This window comes from Anomaloglossus baeobatrachus, chromosome 1 (genome assembly GCF_048569485.1).
Source record: "Anomaloglossus baeobatrachus isolate aAnoBae1 chromosome 1, aAnoBae1.hap1, whole genome shotgun sequence".
NCBI lineage: Eukaryota > Metazoa > Chordata > Amphibia > Anura > Aromobatidae > Anomaloglossus > Anomaloglossus baeobatrachus.
Window position 1 is genome coordinate 505,097,109 of NC_134353.1, and position 12,357 is coordinate 505,109,465.

General features: G+C 43.2%; 1 protein-coding gene across 2 annotated transcripts in view; it reads right to left on the minus strand.

Annotated features, from left to right (window-relative positions):
• Positions 1-1,533: 1,533 nt before the first annotated feature.
• Positions 1,534-12,357, minus strand: part of KIAA1958 (KIAA1958 ortholog) — a 142,935-nt gene continuing 132,111 nt past the window's right edge. The window contains exons 3-4 of one of the 2 annotated variants that reach the window (XM_075315962.1): positions 3,253-3,425; positions 1,534-2,736 (exon numbers count right to left, since the gene is read on the minus strand). In XM_075315962.1, the coding sequence (XP_075172077.1) occupies positions 1,933-2,736; positions 3,253-3,425 (977 nt within the window). In that variant the 3' untranslated portion in view covers positions 1,534-1,932. Of the gene's footprint in view, positions 2,737-3,252; positions 3,427-12,357 lie in introns of both variants that reach the window. The other variant, XM_075315965.1, reaches the window with a different exon arrangement.

The window sequence follows — 12,357 nt, forward strand, 5'->3', positions numbered from 1 at the left end:
AGTGTTATTGTGTTTATCAGTTTTCCCCAAAATTCTGGTGTCAAACTGAAATGTCGCAAATGTTTTGTTCAACTGATAGTTGTGCAAAACTGTTAAAATATTTAGTGCTTTTACACAAGTCCTGGCCAGCAGTCAAGAATTTTAAATGTGGGGGGGGGGGGGGGGGGGCGAGTGCTGTCGGTAATTTCATCATAATTTATTTCACAAAAATGGGCAATAAATTATGACAAAAATGTACTCCAGTCCCAGTCTTGAAACTACTTATTATGTTGGTGGCCAGCAGCTGAACGATTCACCAAATTCATTAAAAGGCAAAAACCTCTTTTTGAATTTAGTGCATTTTACCCCAGTGCACTGCTCATCAAGACTAGAGTGCAAAGCACCATCTGGATGAATAGGGGCCTATGTTGCTTGGGCTATATTAAAAGGCATGTTGTCTGTTCCCAGTATTTTAACAATAGAGTGGTAGGCACAACCCATTTCTTAAATACTATTGAATATCGCATTGCCAAAATCAAAGAGTTAAAAAAAGTTGCCGTTTGGGCCAATGATGAATCCTCAAAAAGGCTTTCCAACATAATACAAAATTTGGACAAAAACAGGAAATGGAATATCATAAGAACCTATATCCAATTTCCTGCATTTCTCCACATTCCTATTATACAGTGTGTCCACCCATATCCTGTCCACCGCCATTAACTTGAGAATGGTGGCACCTATAGCCATAGAAGTGGTGTCCAGGTATATTAAAGTATCCATGTGCTACGCAATGAAACCACCTATAGCGCCACCTGGTGGAAAACAACAGAGTAAGCATTTTTATCTCGAAAACGGAACTATATAGAGAAAAAAGTGAATTACAAAATTGTAGAGCATCAATTCAATGCGAATCGACACCTTGCATACAGAAATGCTATGATTAGAACGTGTAAAACTCACAAGGCTGCGGACGTGAAGCAATACCTCATGGAGACCTTCACACAAGTCATTGGGTATGATGAGGAGTGGCCTCCACGCTCACCTGACCTGACCCCATTGGACTTCTTTCTATGAGGTCACATCAAATAGCAGGTGTATGCGACCCCTCCACCAACATTGCAGGACCTACGACGACGTATTACAGATGCTTGTGCAAACGTGTCACCTACCATATTGCACAACGTGCAGCAAGATACAGTATGCTGTCCAGAGTCCAGATGTGCATTGCAGCTGACTATGGCCACTTTGAGCATCAAAGTTAAATGAGCGCCATATGCGTGACCAGCATTCAATGTTTTGGGGGGGATCATGGGTTTCATATCATAGCATTTCTGTATGCAACGTGTCGATTTGTATTGAATTGATGATGCCGTACAATTTTTTAATTCACTTTTTTTCTCTATCTCATTTCGTTTTGGAGATAAAAATGCTAACTCCGTTGTTTTCCACCAGGAGGCGCTATAGGTGGTTTCATTATGTAGCACATGGCTACTTTACTATACCTAGACACCACTTCTATGCCTATAGCTGTCGCCATTCTCAAGTTAATGGCGGTGGACAGGATATGGGTGGACAAACTGTATAAAAAAAGCCTTACCTGTTTTATTACTTGTAGACTAAGTAACATCTGTCAACATTATCTGCAAAATATTACATAAATATGAATTCTATTTCATCAATAACTTAGAAAAACTTGTGCTATTGTGATAAATTTCACATCCTCTTTCTTTGTGGTCTTTTTTAGTTGCTAAAAGGCACTAGTTTTAATTACTCATGCTGGGGAAATGAACACATGGGCAACACATGGGATTAGCCTTATAACATATACGCCAAACAATTTGTATGACAAAGTGTAGTCAGGCTGTAGGTCAGTGACAACATTCTGACGCTTTCTTCAGGAAATCCTGCTAGACAACATTGTGCAAGTCCATCATTTTGTGTTTCGTGGAATTCTTAATAACTGTTAACGGGACCAAACTTTCTAAATGTCTGTGTAAAGGAAACAAAAGTATAATTGTCACATAGCTCTAACTTCACACGTTTTGCCAATTTGGGGACAACACCACGTAACGATCGAAGACCCATTCTCTGTTCCTCGTACCAAACTTTTTCCATTCCACTGACCTCTTTCCTTGCCGTCAGGTAAAATGGTGAGTTTGCTTCTATTTGAGATGCTGGGCGATGGGCGTACATGTACTTATAAAGAAGACAGTAAGGACACCGTCTGTTTCCTTTTGAATGTTCATGGTAAATCTGGCCATAGCACATCTTATTAGGGTTAGCTTGTTTGTCTCTTTTAACACTGTCTGTTCTAGCAAAGAAGGGCTGATTATTTCCATCCTTCAGCAATTCTATATCTCCATACATTAGATCGGCATGTTCCTGTAAAGTCCTCATGTTTAGAAACTGACTATTGTATTTTACGACTGAGGACAACAGTGGCACAGGCCCGTCATCACCTAGACAGCCAATTCTCCACATCTCCTCTTCATCTGTTAGTGTGAAGTAGACAATATTGCGTGACCGGGAGCCTGACATTCCAGCTTTGTTGAGCATTCTCAGTTTTTCTTTCAACTTCTGTGACGAAGAATTGAAGACACTGCTGGTGATAGAGAAGCCAGCTCCTGCATTTTTAAGAATGCGATCTAAGCCTCTTCGTATTGCATGGAGAGATGTAGCTAAAAAGTCTGATCCATCTGTTTTTTTCACGGTCACGTAAAAATCTTCCAAAAGCTCATTCAGCCTTATTGCAGGGACCTTAAAGACAAAGCAAAAACAAGTCCTGTAGTTATCAAAGATGAGGAATGTTAAAAAAAAACAACAAAACCTTGCTGGCTACTGTCATATTAAGATTGAAATGTAATTTCAGGGCAGGCAACCTAAGTTGATGTGGATTTAAGCACAGTTGAGTTAGACAAATGGATCAATCATGGACATAAAATAATTCTGCAAGGAATGACAAAACAAACCAAATTTGTTGAGAGTAAGGTACAAATTTGTCTAGGAGATTACTATCAAACAGTACATTGAATTATGGACCACAATGGTACAATCCATTCATACATTCTAGTAAAAAGTTGTAAATACTGTTCATTTTCCTTCAACTGTAACAATATAACCATAGTCTGTCATGCCATTCACATCCACCCTTTCTCTTTATTCATTTGGCCAGTAAACTCACGCCCTGGGTTTGGCTATCTATTTTTTGTCTTTGAAACAGAAGTACTTTCATCATGTTTAATTGGAGGTTCAATTGTCAATGTGTACACTCACCTTGGTAAAGTCCATACAGTCTTTCAGTCCCCGTGTCATACACCAGTATCTCCAGACATTTAAAGCGTACAGAGTAGCTTTGGTTGTGTTTGAGCTGACGGCACTGATACAGAGATCTTTTAGGTCATCATGAAAATGAAAGATGGGGAACCTGTTGAGTTTGGTCGAGTATGCTGAAAAAGAGAGACAAGCATCACTGTATCATATACAGGTATAACAATAATTTATACATATTTTTATCAGGCAATATTACCATTGATAGCCAAAAAGTGAGTAATACCCATTACAATAGGAGCACTATATTGCAACATTTATGCTTTAGTAAATCCTTAAGAAAACTACATAAAGGGTTATTCCGATCTCAGACTTTCATAGCTTACTAACAGGATATACCATAAATGTCTGATATTTAATATATGTGGGTCGCACCTCTGGTACTTGCACTGCTCTCTAGAAGGGTTCTATATCCTGCAAAAGGAGAGAAAGCTGCAAAAACAAGCAATTAGTTTTACCCAACTATTTTCTGAACTCCCATAGAAAGATTGTAGACAGCTGTTCATGCAGTGACCTCTCCATCCAGTGATTCAAGATAGGGCACTGTTCTAAAAATTCCAGAGGTGGAAATGCCATCAATGTGTAAGAAGGAGCTACTGTAGACAGCTGTACATGCACAGTGACCTCGCCATCCAGTGGTTCAAGATAGGGTACTGTTTCAAGATTCCAGAGGTGGATATGCCATAAACGTCTAAGAAAGAAATACTGTAGACAGCTGTACATGTACAGTGACCTCTCCATCCAGTGGTTCATGCTAGATCCCACCTGGCGTTTTAATGTAGTCTGAATAAGATGTTTTATGAATGGTGAGGGCAATCTGATTTTCTATATATTTTTTCTTGAATGTCACATGACTTTTTTTCCATATGTGTTGCACCACATCCTCTTTTTTTCTACCATTTGGTTTTTTTTCTATGATACTGAGCGCTTAGGTGGTGCTAGTTTTTTTTTGTTACTTTGAGTTTTTCTCAGGATATGCCATCACTTTAAATTACAAAGCAATAGGTAAAAGCTGGTTATTTAATTGACAAAGAGGGTGAGTGTATCAACATCACTTAATTTTTAAACAGTAAGGAATATTTATTTAGAGGGGTTACCTAGAGCATAAGTAATCAAGTACAGATCAGCTGGAGTCGTAACATAGCTTAAGGGCTCATGCGCACGTTGCGGGTTTTTTTTTTGCGTTTCTGCAGCGTTTTAAGATGCAGCGTCTCATTGTCAAAATTCATGCTTTCTGCTTCCCCAGCAAACTCTATTAGAATCATGTAAAATCTGTGCGCACGATGCTTTTTTAAATGCAGCGTTTTGATTGTCAAAAATTTGCCAAAATCTCTGCGTTTAAAAAAGCAGCATGTCAATTCTTTTGTCCGTTTTGGCAGCATTCTACACCCATTGAAATCAATGAGTTGTAGAAAAATGCTACCAAAATGCTAAGCAGTGCGTTTGCACTGCATTTTTGTTGCGATCCACATGTTGACATAACAAACGCAGGTCTTTCAGTCTCTCTCTTTCTCTCTCTCTGTCAGTCTCGCTGTCTCTGTCGGTCTGTCTCTCTCTCTCTGTCGATGTCGGTCTCTCCCTCCCACCCCTCTCTTATACTCACCGATCCAAGATCACTGGCGCGGCGCTGCACGGCGTTCACACTGTGGCGGCTTCTCTTCTTTTGAAAATGCCGGCCGCTCATTATTCCATCTCGTATTCCCTGCTTCCCCGCCCACCGGCGCATATGATTGTTTGCAGTCAGACACGCCCCCACAATGAGTGACAGCTGTCTCACTGCAACCAATCACAGCCGCCGGTGGGCGTGTCTATATCATGCAGTAAAAAAATAAATAAATAATTATAAAAAAAACAACGTGTGGTCCCTCCCAATTTGGATACCAGCCAGGGTAAAGCCACACGGCTGAATGCTGGTATTCTCAGGATGGGGAGCTCCACGTTATGGGGAGCCCCCCAGCCTAACAATATTAGCCAGCAGCCGCCCGGAATTGCCGCATCATTAGATGCAACAATCCCGGGACTCTACCCGGCTTATCCCGAATTGCCCTGGTGCGGTGGCAATTGAGGTAATAAGGAGTTAATGGCAGCAGCCCATAGCTGCCACTAGGTCCTAGGATAATCATGGCAGGCATCTCCCCGAGATACCTTCCATGATTAACCTGTAAGTTAAAGAAAATAAACACACACATCCAAAAAATCCGTTATTTGGAATGAAAGACAAAAAACACCCTCTTTCACCACTTTATTAATCCCCAAATACCCCTCCAGGTCTGACGTAATCCAAATGAGGTGCCACGACGCTTTCAGCTCTGCTACATGAAGCTGACAGGGAGCGGCCACAGACCACGACCGCTTTCTGTCAGCTCCATGCAACAACTGAAGTGAGCCGCGCGATCAGCGATGACGTCACTCAGGTTACTCGCGGCAACCGCTTTCAGGTGGAGGACTCCAGCTGTGGCCGCGGGTTACCTGAATGACGGCACTGCTGATCGCGCTGCTCACGTCAGTTACTCAGGGGATTTGCGGTCACAGGTGAGTCCTTCACGTGTGACCGCAAATCATGCTGCAACACAGAGAGAGACGAGCAATATCCGTGAAATCGGGTGAAGCTCTGACGTCAGTGCTGCGGACTCCTGTGTCCTCGCACTTACCTCGGAGGTTCATCTGAGTTCATGACAGCACACAGAGACAGAGCCGCGGGATGACAATGAAGTCGGGTGAAGTTCATCCGAGTTCATTCTCATCGACCGGCTCTGTCTGTGGCTGCTGTCAGCGGGCATGTAGCAGAGCTGAATTGCCGGGGGACCGCACTGACACAAAATGCATCCAAAACGCATGTAAAATGCATGCAAAATGCATCCAAAATACATGCGTTTTGGATGCATTCTTTTTGTCAAAACGCAGTGTCAAGTCTGCCAGAGGGTGCATTCATTTCTGCACTAGTCAGATCGCAACGTGCGCATGAGCCCTAATGCCTTTTTTGGGTACTAGAGCTTAGCTCCTATTTGCCTTAATGGCCACTACCCTACCTGAGAATAGTCACTGCACTACGCACAGAGTTGTGCAAATGTCACCAAATTTCACAATACAAACTGAATTCATTATTACAAAAATTATATTATATATATATATATATATATATATATATATATTATCTCTTAGATCTGATAAGGGTGGTGTACTTACTTTGAAAATTCATATCAGAAAGTATAATCCTGATATTAAACTGAGACTTCACTCATAATATGCTTATGCAACCCTTAACAACCTGTGAGGTTCAGTTATATCACAGGTCGCTGTGGGGTGTATGGAGCTGGCTCAAGAGCTAAGCCCCATTAATACATGGCAGATGGTGACTGTGGCTCTGTTGCATAACTGGCATATGTCTGTCAAAACAGAATTTAAAACAAGCTTAGATAGCTGCTGTTATCTATTTAAATGCCACTATCAATCACGGAAAGCGGCATTAAAATTGTGCAATTAGTGGTGAGCGTGCACATTGACTTCCATTGCACTGCAAAATGCTAACTTAATTTATACACTAACAACACCAATATAGTCCAGAAAAAAAAAATCCTGTACAGCGTCTAATGCAAATATGTAAAACAAATAACCCACTAAATAAAGCATGGCTATGACCAAATATCACCATAAATTATTAGTGCACAATAATAAAAACACAGAAAAAATATATATAAAAACATGACATATAATACACACAATGCAAACGGGACAAAGGGCTGAAGTGGCAGGGCAAATCAAGAACCCCAGAGTAAACCGAACTTAAAGGTGATTCATGTTAATGTACAGTGGTACCTCACTTAACGAGTAACCCACTTAACGAGAATTTCGCTTAACAAGCAAAGCTTTCTGTAAATTTGTAACCCGGTTTACGAGAAAGCTTTGCTGTACGAGCAAAATTCTCACTGCACACACTTCCGGTTCCGTCCATCCACCGCGCTCTGACCCGCACTTGCAGTCCACACAAACACACACATGTACGCACAAACACACACACATACAGTATTATGCTCACCTTACCTTCCGTTCCACCGCCGGTCTCATGGTTCTTGTAGTTCCCGGGTACATCGCGACGTCCTTGGGGAGAACTACAAGTACCATGAGGCCGGCGGTGGAACGGAAGGTAAGGTGAGCATAAAATATGTGTACCTTCCATTTCATCGCCGGTCTCCTGGGTCCTGTAGTTCGCCGCTCCGCTCCACTCCAGGCTGTGCATCGGCATTTATAGCGACGAAGCAGGAACTTCCTGTCACCGCTACTCAAAGGCAGCGCGCTGGCCAATCAGAGGCAAGCGGCTCTGCCTTTGACGTCAGCACGCTGGCCAGGAAGTTCCTCCCTCGTCGTTATGGTAACTCGATACACAGCCCGTACTGGAGAACAGCAAGTCCCAGGAGACCGGCGATGGAACGGAAGGTAAGGTGAGCATGTAATATGTGCGTGTGCATGCGTGCTTGTGTGAGTTTGTGTGTGTTTGTACGTGCTTGTGTGCGTTTGTGCATGTGTGGAATGACAGAATAGGGGACCAGGATGGGACATTTAACAAGTTGTGGAACGAATCGTCTGCATTGCAATGATTTCCTATGGGAAATCTTGCTTTGCTGAACGAGTAACTTGGTTAACAAGCAAACTCCCAGAACAGATTGTCCTCGTTAAGCAAGGTTCCACTGTATATGCTAGGACCTTTGATTAAGAGTAACTTGGTTTGAGAGCGTTTTGCAAGACAAGCAAAGCTTTTTACAAATGTGTAACTTGGTTTAAGAGCAATGCTTTGCAATAGGAGCAAATACTCACCGTGCATACTTCCGGTTCTGTCCTTTCACCACGCTCTGACACGCTCTGGAGGTAACTTTCTGCCAAATGTAATGTTTACTGTATACAGTATATTATTTCACAGTACAATAAAAGAGGGGAGCCAGCACTGCTTGAGAATGATATGCAATAAATAAAAAGTGTAGATTCACAAATTCATTCCAACTGTACTATAATGCAAAATGAGATTTTTAGCAAACAATTGACCAATTTTTTGAGCCACCCCTGCCACATCACGGCAAATCTCAATAGGGGGGTCCTACTCTATATTTTATATTTCCATTGTGCCATGAGGCCTCCTAAACTTATTAAAAGGAGAACCATATTAAAGCAACACATGTACCTGTAACATTTCAGAAACACTTCCATGTTGGAAGGAGAGGCAGCTGTGAATAAAGGCAATCCAGGTCCCAGCATGTGCAGCAAAACGCCACACACACCAGGACAATGTCACAACTGGCCCTCACAGTGCCAGACCAACAACCATAAATAAAGGCAGAGAAGGCCCAAGTAAATGGTGCTTAATTAACATGCCTGTAGAAAAGGGTGAGCACAGTACAGTATATACTATATAGCATTTCTATCAATTTGCATTTGTAGATACAGTATTGTACTCACTTTCCACTAACCAGTATAGCACATTGCTTATACTGTACCTCTCGTACACCAACAATTCTATTGTAAGCTAAAGTGCAATTTAATTTGTTTCACATGTTTTTTACTCTACTGTACAGTATTTTGTATTAATGTACTGTAATGGGGGGGCGTGGCCTGGACGGCAATGTGAAGAGACGTGTTTGTGGAGCTCTCCTGCAAACTCCCTTGATAAATCCCTGAATACTGCTGTTATCACTGCCTCAGCCGGCTGTCAGGAAGATAAGGTGGTGAGGACTTATCTGGAGTGAGTCTGGTGGATGCAGAGAGGTGCCATGGTCCGTCACAGGCAAAAAGATAATGGAGGCGGGAAAGTCCCCAGCTCTCAGGATGGTGCCATGATAAGGAAGGAAGCTGAGAAAGTTAATGCAGCCTGTCAGGAGAGGATGCAGGTCGCGGCAAGGCTGGAGAAATTTGCCCGGACTTCAGAGAAATCACATCAGCATACAGATAACAGAGGTGAGGAGGGAGAAGACAATGCCAGCTCTGATGAGATGGGGGATGGTGAAAAGCAGCAAGATAAGACAGGAGAAGTGGAGAAAGCACATAGTGCAGACCAGGCTCCAGAAAACCCCACTTTAAAGGACGTTTTTGCAGTAGTGTCTTTTTGTAAAGAGGCTCTGACTTCCCTGACGAAGCAAGTTAAGGGATTACAGGCAGAGGTTGCTGACATTAAGAAAGACCTCAAGAAAGCCGATCTGAGAACAACGGCTGTAGAGGAGAGAGTGGGGATAACAGAGGATCATATTACAAAACTACAAAAGTCTGAAAAAACATTTGCACAGCAGATAGCTGAAATCATGGCAAAAAATGATGATTTAGAGAACCGCTCTAGAAGAAATAACATCCGAATTGTCGGCATCCCTGAGAAAGCGGAAGGAAGAAACCCCACTGAATATGTAGAAGACTGGCTCAGGGGGAAAATGGGTGCTAATGTCTTATCCAAGCTCTATGCTGTGGAACGTGCACACAGAGTCCCGATGCAGCCACAACCAGCAGGCAGGGGCCCTCGCACTATGCTAGCCAAGCTCCTCAACTACAGAGACAGGGACACTATACTGCGAAAGGCAAGAGACATGGAGGATCTTATGATTGACGGCCAGAGAATTTCCATATACCCGGACTACTCCATTTCTGTTCAAAAGCTACGTATGACTTTTACAGGAGTAAAGAGGCGCCTGCGAGAGATGGGGGTGCAATACTCAATGATGTTCCCGGCAAAGCTAAGAGTGACGGCGTTGGAGCGGGTGCACTTTTTTACAACTCCAGAGGAAGCCATGCAGTGGTTGGACGCAAACGAAAAGCGGATCCGTTTGAAGGAATGAGCTGACTGTCTGAATCTGCAGTGTGTTGGAGAAGGCCGGCTGAGGCTCTACAACATCCTTAGGAGCTTACAGGGGACCCTTCTTGTTTTTTCTTTTTTTTTTTTTTCTCCTTCCCTTTGGGATTGAGGTAGTATGCAGGGGGAATGCGAAGGGTTTGATGTGAGCTTCGCAGGACATGGGGACTGCCTAATTTGGCGCGGTGGTGGTATTTACAATTTGAGATTCCAGTTTAATTACTGTTCGCCATTTTACTGTTATATTGGTTGAGTGGAATATGATTATACATAGAAAGGGGGGGAGTGGAGAATTGTTGGAAAAGGGACGAATTTTAAAATGTGTCTAAGAGGGGAAGGCGAGGGAGGTAGGGGGGAATTTAGTAGGGATTATGGACCAGGTTTGGAAAACCCGATGCTTCACGGGAGTACTCGAAAACAGGAAGTGGTGGGGAGTAGGAGGGGAGGGGAGCAGGGGGGGAGGGGGGAAAGGGGTAGGGTAGAGGCAGCATGGGGAGATACTACAAGGTTTGATGGTTTTACTGGGTGGGATAATGGGGGATAGAATTAAGGTGTTGAGTTGGAATATTAGAGGGTTATCAGATAGGTCTAGGAGAGCGGCAATAATTAAATATGTTCAAGACCAGAACCCGTCAGTAATATGTCTACTAGAAACGCATCTAACAAAGGAGACAACACATGTTTTAAATAGGAGATGGGTGCAGAAGGCCTATCACTCCACCTTTTCCAACTATGCAAGGGGTGTATCACTGCTGATCCATAACTCTGTGCAATATGAAGAGATAGAAGTGTATGTGGATAAAGAGGGACAGTGTGTGGCCGTCAAGTGTAAAATATTTGGCAGACTCATGTGTATAGCTGCAATATATATACCACCTCCATATAAGTGCACCAAACTAAGGGAGATAAGGGAGTTCTCTGAGAAGGGGGGAGTAATCCCTTTTTTACTGGTGGGGGACTTCAATAATGTGATAGATCTGTACTGGGATAGGAGTAGTAGACCTCCAGGTATCCAGGATAGTTGTATGACTTCTTTGGCACTCTTATTGGGGAACTTGGAATGGTGGATGCCTGGCGAGTGAGGAATGGGAGGGTAACCTGCTTCTCTTGTTATTCGGCTTCACATAACACTCTGTCCCGCATTGACATGGCTCTAGCTAGTGATCTGATGGATGCAATGATAAGCGACGTGCAATATCTGACAAGAGTGATTTCGGATCATAGCCCAATTCTAGTGTCCATACGACGGGGGACCCTGACAGGGGGAAGGAGGGGAGAGTGGAAGCTTCATCCAGCATGGATCCGTCATATTAATATGGGGAATATAGAACGGGATCTTGGGGATTTCTTTATCCACAACGAGGGTAGCACTGGGCCGCTGGTGGTATGGGATGCGATGAAGGCATACCTCAGGGGACTCCTGTTCAGGGATATCTGTAAACGTAAAACACAGACGAGGCAGGATGAGAAAGATAGGCTGGAGGCCTTAGATAAGGCAGAGCTGGAAGCAATCTGGAGTACTACTACGGACGCGAAGCAAAATCTTAGGCAGGCGCATGAACAGGTTAATAAGATGCTTTTGGAGAAGGCGGTAAGGAAGCAGGCATTCCAAAAATTGCATTTTTATGAGGAGGGGGAAAAAGTTGGTCATCTATTATCGGTCATAGCTGCAGCTCAAAGGAGTAGTTCATTTGTGCATGGTATGGACACAGTGGAGGGGACACAGGTCACTGAGGTTGAGGAGATCCTTGGGGTCTTTAAAGATTTCTATCGCACACTATATTCTTCTATTGGAGAGATGAGGGTGGAAGAGGTGGACTCATTTCTTGAGCGAGGTGAGCTTCCGGTGCTGTCTGTGGCGGATAGAGATAAACTGGAGTCACCTATTACTATTGATGAACTGGAGGGCGCTCTGCATGGCATGAGCAATGACAAGGCACCGGGAGCAGACGGGCTACCAGTTGAAATTTATAAACAGTTAGAAGAAATCCTATTACCCAAACTATTGAAAGTCTTTGAGGTGGCGGAGGGGGAAGGTGTATTGCCTGAATCTATGAGAGAAGCAATAATAGTAGTAATTCCTAAGGAGGATAAAAATCCGAGGCTTCCAGACTCATATAGACCCATCTCGTTATTAACAGCGGACGTGAAGCTTCTGGCTAAGGTGTTGTCAAACCGGCTGACTGGAGTTATATCTAACCTAATCCATATGGACCAATCAGGGTTCA